Genomic DNA, 21,565 nt, shown 5'->3' with positions numbered 1-21,565 from the left:
GGGAGAAAATGCGACACATAAGTATAGGCAGGCTGACGCAAGACACTGCAGAGACAAGAAAAATTTGTAGGACTGTATAACTCAACGGTATCAACACATTACAAGAAAATACGTGCCAGGTGCAGAGTGATAGAACAATCTTTCGCTTCCTGCCTGTCTCTCATTTCTTTAGTATGTGCGTGCTATCGGTGCCATCCAAATGAATCGTTACCAACTCGCACTAGCTTCTACCCTTGTGCAACGGTTTGTGAGTGTAGCCCCACTATAATTTAAAAATCGACCTCATGTTCATTCAGAGGAACGGACTAGGTGATTAAGTTCAGCAGTTTGACGTGTAAAAACTTCTTTTTTTGCCTTTTTCCTGCTTGATTCTTGCATTTTATTTCTCGTTTATTGACACGGGCACCTCTGTGCATGAGGGCTCTGACGAAGACCGCTGGACTAAATGATGGCTCAAGGAGGATACGTGCTTCGAATGTTGATTGAAGTCTATGGAATGACGTGGCACTGCAAATATGAGTTGAAACCAGAAGGAAGTTTTCTGAATTTTTTTGTTTGTGGTTTTCTGAAGCCAATAATTTTCAGTGTTGTGAATGGAAGCTTTAACGCCGGGGCTGAAGTACTGAAGTTTACAGCACGAGAACTCCATAGGAAGCTGTCAGAACAACTTGCACACAGTGTAGTATACTATGGTTGAGAGACTACAATCATCATTTCTTACAAAAGAAAGCGCATCTGTTATGCGTACTAGCGACGTGCTTTAATTAGAAAACACCAGTTACTGCAGCACCTGCAAAGTCAGGTTTCAAATGAAAACAAGCTACGAAGAAATTATTATGACTTTATAGGTGGACAGATCATACAGAGAGGGAAAAAGAAAACAAGTGTTCCTCTCACACCTTCGCTTGGCGCTCGCCACTTTCGTTTACTCCCAGTGAAAGCTGCCATGTTATTCACGTCGAAGCCACTACGTGCCAGCGAGACAGAAAAGAAAAAGCAAAACGGGAACAAATGTCTTGTCAAAACGCCTGAAAAAAAGAAAGTAAACTGGCGCTTTGTAGGTTGTCCGGGCTCGTTAGGCCATTTGCTGTCATTAATCTCGCTCGTAGCAGGCAAAGGACATTTATATTTATCAGACCATTATCACCCAGGCGTAACGGGCCCTGGTGCCCACGTCACAAAAAAACAAATGACCACCGCTTCAAATGGTCCATGGGGTTGTTCTTCAAAGCTTGTCTGAGCTGCTGCCTGATCATCGACTGTACCACATTTGCAACCAAAAACGCACCAATAAAGTCAATGGTAATCTATTTCCTGAACATCCTTGATGTCTAAGAAAAAGTGATTGCTGCTGATGTTTCTTTTTTTATCAGTCGACTTTGAGTTTTGGCATGGAATGGTCGAGGGCTCTTTGTTCACTCATCAATAAGCCATCCCATACAGTCATTTAGTTTTTCAGTGTGTTGTTGCCATATTGGACAGGGATAAATATTTAACAGTAGTAAACATGACATCACCTCTTTACTGAAACCACCTTTTCCAAAAACTGAGTTAACTTGAACGAGAACTCGTTTAAACCTCCCTGTTATTGTTTTCTCATGGGAACTATTTAATGTATCAAATAAAATAACACATTGAGTTTCCACTCGCAAAAAAAAAAATGTTTCAAGTAGTAAGGTGATACAACTTTTTCAGGCTACGCGTTATACAGAAACGTATTAGTGTTATACCCTGATGACTTTCACAGTTTCACTGCTTCCTCTTAATGAGCCCTTGTTCGACATTGATAGCTACCTAATGTGTGCCGAAGGCAGCATTTTCAATGTATATCGACTAGTGCAGTGTTTTTTCTTTATGGTTAAATCTTCGTGCTGTTTTTCTTTTTTTTTCATGATCGCCGCTGAGATTTTCTATCATGAAGTTATCTCAAAATTTGATAATGTGTTGATCCCTGTATTTTCTGCATTGTTGTAGGAAATCTGTTTTTTGTTCAAAACGGGAATAAATGGAAGCCCGGTGTGGACATGTGATTGAAGAACATTTTGCAAAAAAAAATGTAGACCTTAGACGCTGTGGGAATCCGTTGAAGGGAAGTTTTCTTTGTTCTCTGTGAGCAACTCTATTAATATTTAACGGTGATTTGCAAGTATTGCAAGTATAGAGCGCATGGTCAAGTTGGACACATATTCACCGGAAAATGCCGAATTCAACAAAACGCTGTGAAGCAATAGCAGGAGCCAAAAGCATATTCAAGCGTTAAAGTCCATATTGTGTGTACCCATTATTAAACTAAGAAAACTAATATGTATCAGTGAAACAGAAATGATAGATGTGCCATGAGCTATGCGAAAATGCGTAGAACAACCAAAAAATGCCAACTATGTTTCATCTTGATTAGCTTCCAAGTGTCCAATATTTCCCCGTTCAATCTATGTTCAAATATTAATTTTCCTCTCATAAGTCCTCTTCCTGTGACATTTGCGCTGAGTGAAGTTATTCGCTCTTCTACCACGAGAGACGATATAAATATATATATATATATATATATATATATACAAATATATATATATATATATATATATATATATATATATATATATATATATAGAAAGAAGGCCCCGTGATGCCCTCTGGAGTGAGGTAAAGTTTTGTGTGCATCACCATGCACTAACTAACTCATAGAATCTATTCTAAAGCGTACTTTTTTATCGTTACAATAATAATCACTGGTTACGCTCAACTACGCTCGGTCGTTTATGTATGTTGAATTCCAGAAAAATGCTAGAAAAGAGGGCTTAGGTGACAAAGCTTCTTTTTTGTATCCTTTTTCACTGGTCAGTCACTTTTGCTAACGACATTTCCTGCACCAAGATTAACTGAAATTTGTTCTTACCTACCTCTCTAGCGCAAGAACGGTTTGTGAATGCACGCCTAACTTAATAAGTAACATAGCTAGCAAAAAGCGCCAGACAAGATGAAGAGATGAGATGTCAGCAGCAGGATGTGTAAGATCCGCTAGGCCAGCACTGCGTAAAACCTGAAGCAGCACGAAGTGTTTTCGATTGTTGCCTTCGTCTTCTTCGCGCTGCTTCAAGTTTTACTCAAGATGAACCAACTCGCCCACATCAAGTTGTTGCTAGTATTAATTGTGTTTTGCTTCCCAACTTTTATGACTACTTTGAAAGAAAGTAAATTAATATGCAACTGTCTGTAATTGGGTGCATTCTTCACTTCTGTACGGCTGTAATAAGTTCCGATCAACAGACAGGCAAAGAAAAAAAATAAAGCTGACTAGGCTCTTTGGGCCCACCGGAGTTCAATTATCTCCACCAGCTTAAAAGCGGCTGCTTTCCTGGCGCTAGAAATAAATATAGAGTGAAAGAAGTGGTGAACTTAGGCGCTAATCTTCGCCAACGTCTTTAGGAACATATTTATGCCACGCCAAAAATAGACAAAGAAAAATACGCCACTCGCTCGTTTCGGTTCTACGCTGATGACCGCTTCTTAAAGGCGCCCCAGCTAGCATAGAAAATTATTAATAAGGCACAGTAATCTACACTTTTTGGGGTCATCAGGCCATGGAAAGCGCGTTTTGGTTTCTTGCAGATCAATCTTGTTGTGAAGTGGCGCGCCTTCAAATCTATGAGTGCTAAACAAGGGGCAGGAGGCCAAGCGGCAGAGCAATATATATATATATATATATATATATATATATATATATATATATATATATATATATATATATATATATATATATATATATATATATGTATATGTATGTATATATATGTATGTATATATATATATATATATATATATATATATATATATATATATATATATGTGTATATATAATATAATTTTGGGCTTGTTGGTGCAACGCCCTGTGTACGTGTCGTTCTTCCTCGTCTGGTCCCTTGCGTTCTCTGGCGCTGTTTTACTGCTTTTGCAAGTTGACTGCGTAGAAAACTGCATCAGTTCTGCTCGTTCATTGTGTTTCCTACTGAAAAATTTCAGGAAATAAAACTGACAAACAGAGAAACGTTGGAGGCAATGAGCTTACCCAGGCTGAGCGCTGTTAGCTACATTGCACTGGGGAATCGAAATAGCAGGCAGAAACTAAAATGTGTAAACAAGAGCAAGCACTACAGCTGGTACTAGCAGAGAGTGATACTGTGAAGAAACAGTTACTTAATCTGAATACAACTCAATAGCTGCCTTTACAGCATTATTTTAGGGACAGTTATGGTGAAATTTACCGTACCGAATTAGTCCTTTTGCCTTTCTGACAATCTGCATGGCTGTCATTTTTCACGCAGCGAAAAACATTTCTCTAATAGACTCCACTAGAGGTGAACGTCCTCATAAATGACACGTCTGGCCAGTCGGTAACGCCCGTCATTCCGAAAATGTGTTTATCTGAAATGAAATAAGCAATAATCGCAAGGCTTCCGGCTAGCTGTTTATATTTCATACGCGCATTCCACTCGTTTCAAGGTGGTTTTCTGACGTTTCTATTTATTTTTGCTGACGATTTCTACCGAGCAACGTTTTACGCAGCTGAGATATCTTAAACCCGGATGTCAAAAGGAATGTCAAATTAAATTTGCATGGTGCACGTTTGCAAACCATATAGAGCGTGGTTCTTGTAAACGAAAAGCCACATTGTCAACCAAACAAATAAATATTCAGTGCGTTTTTGTAACTTGGTTTGCGTTTAGACACCAAAGAATTGCTGGCTGCACGTGACTATGAAGCCATGTCTCTTTATAAAGTTAAAAAGCAAACAGCGGAAAAGAGCTAACATAACGCCCTTCACTGATTCAACTGAGGCCTGCCGTTGTTCCCTATTCAGACAAGAAACGTCATGGTCTGCTAAAGAGAGTCATGGCCACGCCGCCACCATGGCTTGAGGATTGAACATCGCAAGCTTATCAGGCGAAACGCTAAAACACATGTGTACTTAGATTTAGGTACGCGCTGAAGAACCCCAGGTGGTCAAAATTTCCGGAGTCCCCCACTGCGACGTGCCTCATAGCCTGGTTCTGGCACATCAAGCCCCATAATCAGTAATGAGCAGATCTTTTTTGCAATGCCTAGATATAATGTGCCGGCTCCAACTGTTGTTCTCAGACAGCACAGCATAAGCTTAATTAAAAATGGCACGTTGAACTTCTTTTCATACCTGCGGCGCAAAGCCTCCTTCATGCTGACACTTACCGAAGACGCACAAGAGCATCCAAATAGCCGTGGCGGCGGTAGTAGAGTGCACGATGCCAGCGTATCCCAGTCGTATGGCTCCAATCATGAACAACATAGACGTGAGTACAGAGACCGGACGAACAGGCGTGCAGCGTCAGCGCCGGGGGCACTCACGACCCCGTGTTTGTTGTCGTAGCCGTCGCCCGCCGCGAGTGAGGGCGACCGTGCACGCTGGATTCGACCGAGAGGAGCCTGCCCGGAATCGCCCGGCAAGCAGCACGCAATTCCGGAGAGCCGCACATTCGGCGCGCGCGCGTGTGGAACGTTGGGCTGTGAGGAGCAGTCGCGACCACCGGCGCCGGCCCAAATGGAACACTGAGGAACGCAGCGGCGGGCTAAGACCCTGCTCGGTTCCTGGCGTGGCCGCTAGGCGAGGCGCGTCCATCGACCCGCTCGAGGGAGGGCCGTTTCACTGGGATGGCCGTCGCTTTGCGAACATTTCCCGCGAGCGGGAAGCCCTACGGGTGGCAGCTGCAGTTGACTTCGCCGCATTATGTTTCTCAATGAGGTGAAAGAAACCTAACTCTTTTTTAATGGCGTGGTTTTTCGTAGCGCTTACCCTTTAAATAAAAGCGTTCAGTCGTGAAGAAGCTGCAGTTACGTGCCCTGTGGATGCTATCGTCAGTTGCTAATTTATCCCAAGCTGCGCTTTATTTGCCCCGCATTGTGATCCCCTAAGCATTTCCTTTTGTAGATTTTGTCCTTGGACTCAGGGTCAGCAGATGGGAAGGAATCCGAAAAAGAAAACTGACAGAAAAAAGCTTTCTAATAAAACATTTTTGCTCGCTACCACACTTCATGCATTCAAAACGCCTATATTAACTATATCAACTATTAACTATATTAACGCCAAGGATGATAATTTCAAGACATTTTTTGTTTGTTTACACTAGCGCATGTTATCACGGGATCATTGGTAACACCTCGAAACGGGTAATTACTTCCCTGTTAAGGTAAAATGGAAAGAAAAGGGAATATTTGCGCCATGAAAAACATGCGCCGTTCGGCTCATTGTAAAGTGTTCCAGGTTAGTAGTATGTGCAGTAGTCCAGTAGTAGTGGCGTGTTTCGTGAGAACACATAGTCTTCTTCAATGAATGGCTGCGTTGGCTGTAATAGTGAAACAAACTAAGTCGAGGTGGATCTAAAGCACAAGCTAAACTGCACGGAAATGAAGAGAAATAAAATACACTGGATCGATCTGTAAATTTTGTATGTAGAAGACTAACGGCCACTACTACATGGATGCGTATATGAACTGAATAAAAAAACAATAATGAACTATGATGTGCTGCACAAAATCACGCTTTCTCTTTTGCCAGGATAAGTTCGGATGGTCTAGTAGTTCAAGAGAATCAGAAGGAATAATCGCAATAACAAAAGTATAATCAATATAACTGCGTGAGAGAACAGCAGGAAACGTCCAGCCATAACGTTTCACTGAAGAGAGATGGTCGTTGCCCAGCGAAGTCATAATGGTGGGAATACGAGGCTCCATATTATGCGATAAATCGATTGCGTCCACGTTGATACCGCTCGTGTTCGTTTTAAGAAGCACTTCCTTAACGTCTGCCCTTCTATAATCCCTCTCTATGTTCCTTGGGCGCGAGCACATTCAACTTGGCGTCATATTTTATTCGAGTTGGATGACTAGGACGTCTTATTGTACTTCAGGGATGACTGAACCGAGAAGAAAAGCAAAAGAGATATGAATAGCAGACCACGAGGCAAAGAAAACAGAGCAAGAAAATGTTGCTACGCCCTCCAGCCCTCCGCCAGCCACGCTCACTATGCTTTGTTCCTACAGAATGGTTTGCTTTAGTTTGCAGCAGCATCGCTCATATAAGGGCAAAAGAAATGCAAAGAGAGGCTAGGTTCTACAGAAACGCGAATCATATTAAGATAGTACTAGGCAATGCGATAATGCATTTGTCCAAATGCTGAAGATGCCACCCGCGGGCAAATAAAAGCGCTGTTTGCTATCTAAAGGCCACCTTCAATATATTGGTCCAAACGATCAAAGAAATCTCGCTTGAGCTGCTGCGGCAGCTTTGTATCGTTTTCTTCGTGCTCGAGCGCGTTTTCTGCGTCGGCGCCTTGATCTTTGAGAAAATTTCATCACCGTTGTCAACATTGAAGCGCCGGTTCACGCGGTGTTTACGGTCCGGTTGCGCGCAGCGGCCGTAGAAAATTGGATTCTGTTGAAGGGGCAGCGCTTTACCTTGCTTGTATTTTATATCGACAATTCTGCTATGAAATGCTAGAAAAAAATGCTATCAAGCATCTCCTAAGTTTGCGCTTCTGTGTTAAAGTTATCTGCAATATACGACCTGAGAAATGGACGTTGGAGTACATATCTACGTTTAAGTGACGCTTCCGGTACATGGCTTGTCCCATTCGACTGATTGATAAATTAAGTCCAAACAAAATATATTTGATAAATCTATTTTGCCTGTTTTCATGAACTTTAAAACGTTGATGTTAGCTTACATCAGATTAGGTAGTGGGCATAAGTAGTCGAGCATTAACAACTTATTGACGTGTTATACTTCCGCAACGTCCATTAACACCTAGGAGACATGGCCTTCTATTCACACCTTTAGCACGATTAGCAACGTGTGGTGTGCGCGTACTTATAAGAATGCTTCAAGCGTTTTCCTGCTTGCGGTAGAGAGTTTTCTCTTTTTGTACATTAAACTACCGTTTAATATTAGGCTGTAGTTTAACTCAGGAAATGATGCGGCATCTGTTATCACTTGCTGACTTCTGATCCGGTCATGATACTTTGCGCACAGAAGAAAAATACGCCGATCGAACACACATGCTGTAACATAAGTGAAGTGAAGTTTTAGTAACACGATGAATTTTCTACTATAACGGCGATGCATACAGTTTTGTTCACTTTCATTATATATGCGACGTGAAATCTTCATAGAATGATTCTGCTTATCCAATACAGAGGTCAAAACTTTATTGTTATGGCATTTTTATGCTTATGCACGTGATCGCTCACAAGCTACGACGAAATGCATACTCCGAATCAGATGGATGCGCAGTATGAGATGTCTACAGCAGTGATTTCGCAAGGGCGAAGGCGATGTATGATGCTTGTCGAGCGAAGGTAATGACAAGTACGCACAGAAGTGTTTGGCAGCTACCAAACAACACTTAAGGACTGTATACATCTTGCGTCGCAGTGGCGCATACCCGTTCTGGATGATTGACAAAGAATAGGCAACAGACTCAGTGGCACGCACCAAATACCTAAATCAAAGCAAATGCGATAACTATTTCCGCGTAAGCTAAAATGTAGTAAGGTAAAATGAAATTGCAGTGATATTATTGGAAACGACTTCGGCGTCGGCCGACCCGCGCTCGGCGTCTCGATCACGATACCAACTCGGTACGTCTGTAGCGCACACAGAACCCATAGCAACTGCCAGAGGAAGGCAACGCAGCCTGTCCCCGCCTACCCCCTCCTCCTCCTCCTCCTCCTCCACGGCGCTTCGTCTCTTGTCTCCTTCCCAGCTATTCTCAATGCTGCCTAGATTTTCCTCTAGGTGTCCTTGCTTTACTGCGCACTCAACGTGTTCCTCCGCACTTCCCCTACCCAGCGATTCCCTTCTCCTCCTCCAGGCGCCTCCCTCCTCCGGTGTTCGCTTCCATCGCGGCGACATACGTAACGTCACCGATTTCACAAACGGCGCATGTGCACTTGCACGTAATAGAGCAAAGCTTTCTCAGCTGGTGAATTTCTAAACGTCACGTGTCTTGGGAGCCTAAGATATATTGTTCACAGTAATTTAGTCTACGAAATGAAATTCCCTGGGTTCTCGAGCAGTTCCTCACGAGCCTTATGAATGTGTCTGTGATTATTACATAAGCGAAAAATTCTCGCGCACCTCACTCTATTGCTAAATCTTTTCTAGCCAAGCTATTTCCAGAGAAAACTTATTGCACAGCAGGCAGGGCGTAACACAAGCGATAATGACATTTTTGCAAGGCTTAAAAACTTTAACCGTACCTCCCTTTACATAGTATAATTTATTGCATCATCCACACCATATGCATGGTACATATAAACGCGCAGACTACGATGTGACGACATCTCACTGCTTGTAAGATTAGGTAGCGTCCGTGCGGGTGTTTCCTTTTTTTTTTTCTTCTTCCATATCTCTGTCGCAGGCAAAACATTTACTTCTGACTTCTTTTCTGTCGTTTTGTCAAATACGGGTGCTTATTCATTCTTGATATGGAAGGCGCTATTTCGAAATATTGTCGTGGTATTGCAGCCTCTTTATAACTGTGTAATGGCATTGGCCATACAACCCACAAAATAAACTGTTATAAAAATAAACGAAAAAGAAAACCCAGTGAGCTCTTTTTTCGAATAATATTACATCTTAAAATAGAACGTCAGAATTTTCGGTTTTCTTCAAGAATAATATGTCGAAACATAACAATGAGAAATTCTCAGACCCCCCCCCCCCCCCCCGCCCCACCTCCTCCGCTTTTCTCCGAGACTGCTCACTGTCTCTTTTCTCTTTCTTGTTGCAGCGAAGTGGTAAACAGTTACCCAGCGGCGGTGGTCGATGTTGGTCCGTCTAGGCGTCGAGTCGGCACAAAAAAAAAATTTCGTCTCCAGTTTCCGCAAATGCTCTTTAGGTCCGAATATAATGTAGGCATCTTGGACAAAATTATACTGAAATTGGTTGCTCAGACGGCACTATTGTTACGCCGAGTTTCATTTACTTGTCATAATTAGTTAGTTCACAGTGAAGTAGCAGACGTTACAGAATTCCCGTCTGCTGTGAATACATGACCGTCTACGGAGGGAGTACTGTTACAGAAAACCGATGTAACTCTTGTTCTATCAAAACTATCCCGCAAAAAATTCTATGACAATTAGCCGCCAAGGCGACCCTAACATTATGCGGAGATTCAACTTTTCATAATTACGTAGTGCACAGGGAAGTAGTTGTAAATTGTGGAATTTCCGCTTTCATGTGGCCGTACTTGCGCACGCCACTGCTTCATAAAAGAGTAAGCATAAATCACTACACACTCAAAACATGTATTCGCTGTTGGTGTCCTTCAATAACATATATATATATATATATATATATATATATATATATATATATATATATATATATATATGCCATGTTGCCGGAAGACGTTATCAACGATGGTAATGGTCTAGGCGGAAACATGTTTGCGCCGTGACCTCCACCCCTCGGAGAAAAAAAGAAGAGAGAGGCGGTGGCACGTGGACGCAGACAAGGGAGTTGTACGGGGTGCATTCAGTGACAGCGTCCATGGGAGGAAAAAAGAAACGAAAACACACCGATGCTAACTCGAAATGGCAAACTTGACATACACTGAACTTAACCTGTGCTTTATCTCGTTCATTAGACGTAAGTACCACAGTTCTCGTGGAAAAAGGGAAAACGTTACTGTACCGATAGCCGTTAATGATTCTTGTAAGAAACTTACAGGTGGGTTTGTGCGCCATAACTTGTATTCATAGGGGCGGAATTCGATATATTGAATAAGCTCCTTTAATCGGGTTTGTTTGTCTTCACTGTGTGCCCGACAATCTGGGCGAAGATTACCTTTTGACATGCTGCCTCTAATATCAAGCTAAAGAAGATACCATGGACAACTGCGGGCCTTCACAAAAGAGTACTTCTTGCTCTGAAATAGTTCTTAGAGGACACCAACATTTTGGGAAAATGTTAAGTTTCAGATGATCCAAATACGCTAAATGAGTAACATAAACGTTTTTCGTGGTTCATAATTGGTTTATGTGGTGATCGCAACTTTTAATCAATATCTATAATTCTGCACTTGCAGTTTATTACATGTGTCGTGTGTTTTGGCTGTTCCAGATATCTGACTTTATATATGCGTACGTGTACTGAACTAATGCACAAAACTTTGCGACTCATGTACTGTTGGACTGTATATTTTTTATTCATCCAGTGTTCTACTGTGTGTCATATTTTGTGTCGCTATTCTCGCTTCTTACGCGAATTTGTTTCCTTTGCCAAGTGACAAGGAGCAGCCGGTGCCACCATAAAGGCGCCAACCTCTCCTAATATTCATTTCTACAAAAAAGCAGTTTCAAGTGAGCCGTTCTCTTGTGTCCTTCAATAATAATGTATATATGTATGTATATATATATACATATATATATATATATATATATATATATATATATATATATATATATATATATATATATATATATATATATATATATATATATATATATATATATATATATATATATATCCCTCCCACAGAGGGGTGCTTACAGTTTCCTCGGGTGCCGTTTTGCGCGTGAAGGAGAAAGAAATCGCATGTGTTTTTCTTCTCAACAAACGCTGGAAGACGTGAGGACTTCCCCATTTTCATCAATTATCCCACTTGCTTTGTACTATTTTGCCATCTACATAAATCATTAAGCGAACGTTCTTTACAAAATTATTATACATGCGCAGAGTTTTAGGTAGCGGTGGTAGCCAATGTCTCATCTGACTTGCCATTCCTACTTTGCTACGATATGTGATACGATACGATATTTTTTTTTTTTTTGCCGAATGCAGCGTGGGAAACACCAAGTGGTGCTTTCCATTTATACTCGGCCATCTTCCACTTCCCAATTTTCTACAGGGGCGGGATAAGGGATATAGAATCGCTTTTTTGTTGACGAGAAAATTCCGGCAGTTTGCGCGAGAGAGACAGTGAGACCCTTTCGCAACATACGAGTAGGTAGAATTTTGTTGCGCCACGAAACATCGTGCCAGCACTTACGCCATACCTGGTGCTTCGTTCCACTGTTTCGCGATTCATGTTCTTTTTTAACGAGACAGTTTCTTTTCTGACTCGACCCCTGTCAGATAAATCTCGTGCAATCGATGGTAAAGTGACGTAAAAAGCGTGTATAGGTTGGTCTTGTTGCCTAATATATAAAATCACTTTGCCCCATTTTTCTTCTTTTCCTTTTGGTGTCTGCTTTCCTGACGGCTTCCTCTCATGTCTTAGTAATGTGCTTTGTTGGGCGAGGTGGAACATAAATGTATAGGAATGAGCACAATATGTGACGGTGACGAAGTGAAGGGGGGGGGGGGGCGGCACAGAGGAGAAGGGCTCGCTTACAAATGCATTTTATCAAAGGTAGCACGTCAAAAAGAAACCTTCGCCCAGATTGTCAGGCACACAGTGATGACAAAGAAAATCGATCAAAGGAGCTTGTCCAGTATATCGAATTCCGCTTTCAGAAGTAGAACAGAGCTTCCAGTGATGCACACATTGCCATACCAATGAATAAAGTGGGTCCTATCATATCGCTCCCAATGCTAGAGCACCAGTTATTCTGGCACACTAACCCACCTGAAAGTTTCTGACATTAATCATTAGTGGCTGTCGGTAGAGTAGTTTTATACCTTTTTCCACGAAACCCATGGTACAAGGCTAACGAGCGAGATAAAGCACAGGTCAAGTTCAGTGTCGGTCAAGTTTCCAATTTCGAGTTATAATCGGTGTGTTTTCATTTCCTTTCTTCCTCCCACGCGCGCTGCCATTGAATGCATCCCACACAACTCCCTTTTCTGTGCCCACGTGCCACCTCCTCTCTCTTTTGTTTTCTTCTCCGAGTGGTGGAGGTCGTGGGGCAAAAATGTTTCCGCCTAGACCATTACAATCGTCGATCACGTCTTTCGGCAACATGGACTACGACGAGCGCTCTTGTCAAGCCATGCTGCGGTCTCAAATCATTCGCTTGCTGCCCGGCAGGCCCCAAATTTGCGTCACGTGAACCTGCAACCTATTTTGGTCACAGTAACGATCGTCGTTTGGCCAAATTGTGCTCGGCAGTGGCCCGCGGGGTAGCCTCGTCAAGGAAACTGATGGACTCGTGGTTTCTACCGCTGCAGCATCGGGGAGCATTGAGAGGAGCTTCGAAGCTGTTTTCTTTAAGTCATCACTTGTTTTGCCTCTTCTGGCCACTCTGGGCTTAACACCGCTATTGAGGCTGTAGACAGAAAGACATAAGTGGTGTGTACGCAGCAATAGCAAAGAAAATATTGTGTTGCGAAGGGCAATGGAGCGATGGGATATGGAAGAAGTAAGACGCTTCTGATTCGAGATCCCTTAAGCACAGCGAAGATTTCCAGACGGGGCAGTGCGTGACGAGGAAAAGAGAAATTGTATTGTACAGACATCACAATCCGTGACACAGTCTTCTAATAGGAGCTGTTTGTAAGGAACCTTATAAGATGAAACTCCATTTACCAGGAGTTTTCACGAAAGAACTGACGAAAACAGAGAAAGCTGTGTGGAATACTTAAGTTTCTACGTATAGCGATATATGGATTATTTAATCCCATTAGATAAACTCAACATTTGAATCACGGGAATAATTGAAACACCAAACACGCACTCCGAAGAAATTATTTCGCTCACCTTTTCTATAAACCTTTTTTATTGTTCCTCTTCTTTTCCCATTGTTGTACGTTTGTTTATCTATACTATTTACGCAAAAACTCCTGTATGAATTTAGAAATACTTCAAATTATGAAGAGTGTTTCAAGCGATGTTTGTTTATTGAATAACACGTTGCCAGAAAAATACAACAAAAGGTGCATGCGCACCTGTAAAATTTGGTCAGGTTTAGTAGCATCATCATACAATATTTGAAAACAGAGTAAGCAACACATTTTTCATCACAGGATAGCTACTATTTTGGGACCTGAATTTAGGATATAGCCGATGGCCGCGTACTTGACACCTTCCTCAAAACATGACAAACGCTTAACAAGCAAGAGTAGTTCTTAAGTTAGGCTACTTAGAGGGTGTTTCAACTATGCCCCATGACACAACGCGCATGTCTAGTCCCAGTAGTAACACGACTGTGGGAAATAATACGCATGAGGGCGAAATATTTGTTTATTAAAAATGCAAATTCAACGAATCAATAGTACCACCTTTCGTTTACGAGGTCTGAATGACTGCTCCCTTGTGTGCCATAAATAAATACAGTGCTTTATATGGGCGTCAATAATAATTTTACATGCCGCAAAGTGGAGGCATTATTAGGCTGCTTGTAACAAACACGAAACGTTTCGCTTGCAGCACGAGGAAAATCGAAGTGACCGAATGTGAAGGTAAAATTTCATCTCTATTCTTAGTGTGAGCTGCCGCTCCTATGGCTGCAATTTTCTATGCGGAATGTGAAAGCGCCCATTCGGTGGGAACGAATTTCGATTGGAGAGAAACAGCTCTTTCCGAGCGTTTAGATAGCCAAGCACCAGGCCGGGAGCGCGCTGCCGCGTATTTTACCCGTAGGTACCCGGCGACAGCCCTAACCATGCCTCCCACATCTGCGGCAGTTACTGTGCACCAATGTCATATGTGGTTGGACAAGCAGCGCCCAAAGGCCGCGCCTTCAAATTTTTATAGGGCCCCCCTTTCGGGAGTTAGGAAACCACGCGGCAACAATCTGGGGCATATCTCTACCCGGTAGTCTACGAGCGGCAGGCGAATTCACTCCCGGCTCCTCCCGCATGCGAGGAGGATGTTCTGACGCTAGGCCACGGCTGCTGTAGAGCGCATCTGGTAGGTATGCCTAGTTTTTTTTTCCTGTGTTCTCTGTCGCTCATCAGTGTTTTGCGTATACTAATTAGTGTTTTGGGTAACGCCTCGCATAAGAAATGATGAAATAAAGTTTCAGCGCGATATTTGTTCTCTTGGAAATGCTGATTTAGTATAAGAAGGGAATACGTACCGCTCATATCGGCGACAAAGACCACTATGATGTTGCTCTTGAAAGAACTCCTTTTTAGGGTCACTGGAACGAAATAACGGGATGGGCAAAACGTGTAATTTATGAAACTGCGTGAAAACGTGAAATTCACAGTCGTCCAAAATATCAGGCCATCGGAAAAGGCCTCATTTAGATTTTGACTTGAGAAATCCGTCTAAAGAAAACAAACAGCTGTATGTTCACCTCAGCACGACGAAAAGCGTTCTCTCTTTTTTTTAACATAAACACTTATTTTATAAACTGGTCTAGTTCGTTGACAAGTAAAGGCAGCTCCCCTAATCCGCAAGCAAGAAAGAAATTGTAAGTTTTTCACGTGCCACTAAGGATGAACGCAATTTCGACAGGCCATAACGTCGCCAGCGATAGCGTCTACCAGGAGGACTATCACTACAGCCAACATAAGCTATCAACGAAGACGTCCTTTCACCGTCTCTGATGACAGTAATCGAATAGTGGTGAGAGATGTCACTGTATTTACTTTCTTTTTAGCTCAAAAGCAGAAGTCAAGCCGTATATAGGCTAGCATGAAGATACACAAAGATGAATGCTAAGTTTTGGCTTTCTTCGGCTTTACTATGAGCTGAGCGTGGAGAGAGAAAAACATGTATGTGCTTATAAATTTTAATATTGTCCGCTTTCTTTCTGAGATTTTCATTCGCTCTTCTTAAAAGGTCTTAAACGTTAGCCTCGACACTACAAAGAATTGATGAAAAGCCTCTACAAGGCCGCCAAGTACAATTTGTTTTGGTAAATAAAAAAGAAAGTCCCAATCCCGGCGCATACAACACCACACGCAGAAAGCAATATACAGAAAGCAATTTCAAGAATGCAGCAACATTAATCAATTAACAAAGCACTCCTACGGAAATGTCACAGACGATGTTGGCGGCGAACACACGTCGCTGTTTTGGGAAGGTACGACAGCTGTGTCACCTACTTTGGGTTTATTCCCTCTTCATTTTTCTATCTTTTCACCAAGTTTAGCAGCCTTCGCATACTTTATCCTCTTCTTTCTCCTCGGTGCCTTCTTATAAAGCTTCAGGTTGTTTTATCCAATATTTTTAGCCTGCTCTTTCCGCTGACCACCAATGTAAACTTTAAAACGTCGTCGCCAACCCGCGCGCATTATTAAACGTGACTGGCGTGGCCCATAGAAAATAATCAATAGGAACCCTTTCGTTATTAATCTTATTGACGCTCTCGCCATTTTGGCGTTGCTTCTAGTGTAGCAACAGTGCTGTTTGGCTTCCGCTAACATTTGCTACATGAAAGTGTTTTTCCGAGCGTGAGAGCAGCCCGCAAATGCACGAAAAATTGCCGCGCGACTGGCTGCTCGAGGAACTTTGCGTGTGTTCAAGGGCTTCTTTCACACTCGGAAAGACGGAAAAACGCCTTTTGTGTAGCACGTATTGAGCAACACAAGGCTGTATTGGGAGATTTTCATGTTGCTCTGCAATTTTCTCATTGACCCTATTAATCTAATTATATTTTAGGAGGTGAATAATTATATACATCTGCTTGTATAATTAGGCGGAATGAAAAAAAAATTATTTGAATATCTCCAAGCAACGGCAAAAAAAGAAAGTTACTTTAGTTCGGTCGAGCTACGTGACGTTTGTAACTCTCGCTAAAGTTAGCAGGGACACCCTGCATAGGCGGTGCAGTGAAGTACCTGAGAAACTGTCCTGCTTGAGCATAGCTGAGAGGGAGACCACGATCCGTTTTCTGTGCCGTGGTTAGTCACTTGGCCTTATCTACTGCTTTATATTTGCCACCCATAGCGATAAGAGAAACTTCTGGAAATCTTTCCGTCAAGGCCCCGCGAGTGCTGGGCAACGTTACTTAGGCAGAAAGTGTGGGCTCGTGCTCCAGTGCTGTATCTTCAACAGCAGTCATTGATAGTCTGTGAGGCAGCTTCCCTCAAGCTTTCCCTTTTCTGAAGGAGCGCTGAGCTCGCCGGCATATGGCCCCTGCCCGCTCTCATTCTGCACAGGCACACATTGCCCGCTTGTCCGTATCCTCGAAGAACGAGATAAGAATCTCAAGGCAGGAGTTTTTGTTTTTATTTTAAGCGCAGCCTTGCACTGTGCTTTCGCCTTTCTGCTGTATTCTTCATGGTAGCACTCTGCTTCTGCAGGTGGCTTTATACCTGCCGGTTTCTTGGTAAGTGTTCCTGTACTGTTTTTTTGGTTACAGCCTTGTGCGGGGATGTCGAATTGCTCCTCCAGCGCGGTCTCACGAGGCGACTATTTGCCTAGAATTACCATCATTATTTCCTTCGCGTTTCCCTTCTCGTCATTTGCCATTTCTACAGCTCTCTTTGCACACACCCGTACAAAAATAGGATTCTATGCGTATCATTCTTCAGCAACGTGTGCCGTTCTAAAAGACTGGGATAGCTAATAAAAGGAAAAGAGTGAGACATATTAAGGAACAAATTTTGGAACTGCCAAGGAGGGCTAAATACGGGAGTATGTAGTGCTAACGCAATTGGCCATAATCAACGTCGCGCGTAATTCTCATTAATTGCAGGGATGGTCCTCTTGCTATGCACATTTGACAAGGGTAAGCAAGAGAAGGCTACCGAGTACAATAGCAGGTTTCAAATATGCGTTAGCCGCGGAAATTTTCGCTGCGAATGAGCACCGTTATATGTTAATCCAAGCGAGAAGCGATAATTGCTATCTGGTGAACCTTAAGATTACACTGCACAATGAACCCCGTCGAAACTAGATCTAGGTTACCGATTCCTATAATACGTAAATATGGTATTTTTTACGGCAGCCATTATCGGCTGTTATTCTCCCTTTCAGACGCAACAAGACTAATGCGCTTTGATGCTTACTTTTATGGGATGGGCAAAACTAGAACAAGGTGAAAGCCGGAGTCAACACTTCTACAAGTAGACTTGTCCTTTTCAAGGCGGCATATGCTTTCCACGGCATGATATATATAGGTACGGTTCTCCTGAAAAGGAGAGAGGGATAAGGTGGGCAGGCGAGGCAGCGACCGAGGGTGTGTTAGCTAAGAGGGCGTAGTACTGAAGAGAAACTGTGCTATTCAACATCGGTGGAGGAATGTAAGGTATGAAAGCACTTGTCGCCTTAAAATATACAAGTCCACTTATCGAAATCTTGGCTCCCGCTTTCACCTTGTTCTCGTTTTGATCGTCTTTAATTTACATCTCCTACTTTCCCCGTGTTTTCCCGCTTTTTATGGGAAACACGTATGCTGCTCACACCGTCCATTCTTTTCTTTTCTTTTCTCTCAGTCTTAGCTTTCAATTTCTCATCTCCACCCCTTACAACCTTAGAATTATACGAAGACCATGTACGTAGGCGGGAACGTGAGAGTGATTAGGCTTCCAGCATTAGCGCGGTTTTGTAAGAGCTCGTCACCATCATAGCGCTAATGTACTTGCTTTATTGCACTCTATTGCTTTCGCAGAAGTTACTGTTTGTCGCAGGGCAGCCGCCGGAAGTAGCGAGTAAGCAGCGGCTCGTCCCAGTTCCGGGTGCCCGCTGTCGTCAGAGACGAGTGAAAGTTGAAAACTGATCAATTCACATTGTTCTTAGCCTCTCTTTTGTCTCTAGTTCCCAGTTATTGTAACATAAATTAACTTAATGTAAGAAAACCTGTTGTTATGGGTAGGCAATAATGGGTCGTTATTGCATACCAGTATGAATACCAGTTTTATACAGTAGGAATAACCGGAAGTCGTTCACCAGCGCAATAATAAGACGAGGCAACGTCGTCTTAAGGAACCATCGATACCCCTGCTACATTTCGCCGTATTCTCTGTCTTCATTGTCCTCAGTTTTCGTCGACAGGCCTCCGTTTTAAGCGCAGCTTGCTTGTCCTCTTCCTTCGATTTTTAGACTGCGGCTGCTGCTGCTGTTGCTGCCTGGTCCACCGCGTCGGGACGTGGTTGAGATGGTGTATATTCATCACAGGAGAGCGTCACACGGGTAAGGCGTCGTCAGAAACTCGTTTGAAGTCTACTAGACGATCTCAACACGAAGCCACGATTCCTTCTGGATCTTCCGGGCGTCACCTGGAGACCCTCTAGACTGCTGTATTTATACGTGACTAACCACAAAAGGTGTGCAGAAGCTGCAGTCTTTACCTTTGTACTCACGCACAACAGGCCAGCCGGGATGTACAGAGAAAAATAGAGAGGAGGCAGGGAATGGTAGGAAGAAAATGGGTGGAGATTAGGCAGAGCCGACGCAGTCACGAAGCAAGAAAATGACAGGCTTGCTATTCTTCACTCATGGAAGCTTGAATATATGGGAGGAGCGCGAATGAGGGGAAAGGCGATATCAGAAAGCATGCTTCTTTCAGAGTCGCTACAATAAAGGTTACTACTTGACACGGCAAAAGTTGCGGACAAACGGGATAAATGTAAATTCAAGGTACGGTACAAGATACGGCACGTTTCTGCAATTTGTATAAAATAAACACAATGCAAATTTCTTTAGTGGTGATGTGACGCCGCGTAGGCTGTCACAAAGGCGCAATAAAGCACAGCCGCGTCAAAACAACACTACACAAGCCGCTTCCTCGCAATTCAACACTCCTGTGCCCTTCACAGTAGCTTAATGAATATGGCGTTGCTCAACATCGGAGGTTCCATCGCAACAATCGGCGGCCGCTTTTCGAATGGGACGAAATGCAAAGACACTCGTGTACTTAGAGTTAGGTGCACGTTAAAGGACCCCAGGTGGTAAAAATTATTCACCGTTCCCTCACATAGGCGTGCATCATTATCTGATTGTACTTCCGGCGCGTCACCTCCAATAATTTAATTGAAGTGTAACACTTCTGCCGCGATTACGATAAACCGTGGTAACCAATGGCGATGTCAACTTTTTCGGAAGCTATTAACACAGGCTCACAACAACGCCTGAAGCAAACACGTCTCCCTATGTGTTCTGTGTGCTACGCAGACAAGTGGTAGAGGCGCACGCAAGGTAACGTTTAATATCAACTCGCTAATCTCGTATTGCACTAAACGCTCAAGAAATTTAGCTTTCGCCATCAACACGATCGCAAATTATCGTGAAGAAGCGCAAACAGGAAAGAAAGATTCGCTTACATCGATTCCAACAGTGCGTGGCATCCACGTGATTTTTTTTCTGAGTTTCATTCTGCCTTCGTGGTTGATCCATCTGCCTCGCTCTTCCAGCAATACACCTGTACATCCGTTTCATAGCTGCCTCCGAGACACTGCTCATGTTTTCAAAGAGAGTCCAAGAAAAGCTAGATGGAGTAATATGTGGATGCGTTGGCTTGTATGTAGATGAGAACGTGTTTGAAAGGATAGGGGATAGGAGGCAGGTGTCTCTGCGGAATATAAACCAGTAGGATGCCCATTTCACTGTTCGACGATGCGACAAAAGGACGCTGAAGGCTGATGGCCTTCCCTAGAAGGAGCTCATTTCCCTCCGAGAGTTCTACCAGAAACGCGCGGCGTGAATTCTACATGCAGATTGAGCAATTTCGCAAGACAGACTTCTCAAGTGTAAAGACGTCATATATTTGCCTGCCTAGCCGACACTATGGTATGCTAACGATGTGTGCAGCTGAGAAGCACATAATGCATTAAATCAGGTGGCGGTTCAGACAGACTCCGGTTACATCTAGCAAGCTAGAATGTGCGATACGGGATGGTTAGACGTGCTTAGCACAGCCCATCAGCCACGTCAACTTTTGAACGCATTTTGCCGGTGTCATAAGACAAGTCCAGAGTAAGGCAATATGGCAAGGTTTCTGAGAATCTGGATATATATGTCCTTTCTTTGTTGGTCACGGGCGTACTCTGGAAGCATGCTGTCCTTGTGCGTTTTCACAGTGGGCTAACCGATTTATATGAAGACCTTGTAAATATCAACATATTTTCCAACTCGGAATCATTTGTATGTATTTTTATGTGCCTTAAAGAGTTCTAACTTCTTTACTGCGTTTCACACACGGACATATATATGCAATGTGTCTGATGATGTCCCATTGCGAAGAAAGCCTGTCTAGAAATGCCGGCAAATTTGCCAGAAGTGAGCAATGCAGCCATGTGTGTGCTTATTTCGGTAGTGTCTTGTATCTGCTGCAACTGTCCTATCAATCAAAAGAAGCAAAATAAAAAAAAACTACAACTTAAAATGTGCAGGGATTTTCTGTAGACATCTCCGCCTTCTGAAGCATACCTGGAGGGTGAAGTGAGCGCACACAAAAAATTTGACACTTTATTATACGTTGTCACAGCTGTACTTTTTAACTGTTTAAGATTGCAAGTAACATTCCTGCACACATAAAGTATGTATATAAGGTATATATATATATATATATATATATATATATATATAGTCATATAATGAGAAGCCAACAAACACTGACACCAAGTACAACATAGGGGAAATTGCATGCGCTTAATAAATGAAATAAAGTAATGATAAATTAATGGAAATTAAAGTGGATG

At 42.8% G+C, this 21,565-nt stretch overlaps 2 protein-coding genes across 9 annotated transcripts in view; one reads left to right on the top strand and one right to left on the bottom strand.

The window, feature by feature from the left end:
• Positions 1-5,564, bottom strand: part of LOC135904606 (uncharacterized) — a 35,090-nt gene extending 29,526 nt beyond the window's left edge. The window contains exon 1 of the mRNA XM_065435460.1: positions 5,221-5,564. Within this exon, the coding sequence (XP_065291532.1) occupies positions 5,221-5,317 (97 nt within the window). The 5' untranslated portion in view covers positions 5,318-5,564. The remainder of the gene's footprint in view (positions 1-5,220) is intronic.
• The window catches only part of LOC135904590 (uncharacterized), a 900,492-nt gene that overhangs the window by 777,647 nt on the left and 101,280 nt on the right, over positions 1-21,565 (top strand). Inside the window, exons 5-6 of one of the 8 annotated variants that reach the window (XM_070537284.1) lie at positions 14,727-14,882; positions 18,969-19,239. The exons of 6 other annotated variants lie outside the window; for them this stretch is intronic. In XM_070537284.1, the coding sequence (XP_070393385.1) occupies positions 14,727-14,872 (146 nt within the window). In that variant the 3' untranslated portion in view covers positions 14,873-14,882; positions 18,969-19,239. Of the gene's footprint in view, positions 1-14,726; positions 14,883-18,968; positions 19,240-21,565 lie in introns of those variants that run through there. One more of the 8 variants, XM_070537283.1, reaches the window with a different exon arrangement.

This window comes from Dermacentor albipictus, chromosome 4, assembly GCF_038994185.2.
Source record: "Dermacentor albipictus isolate Rhodes 1998 colony chromosome 4, USDA_Dalb.pri_finalv2, whole genome shotgun sequence".
Taxonomy (NCBI): domain Eukaryota; kingdom Metazoa; phylum Arthropoda; class Arachnida; order Ixodida; family Ixodidae; genus Dermacentor; species Dermacentor albipictus.
The sequence above is the reverse complement of the archived record's forward strand: the minus strand, read 5'-3'. Positions and strand labels throughout refer to the sequence as shown.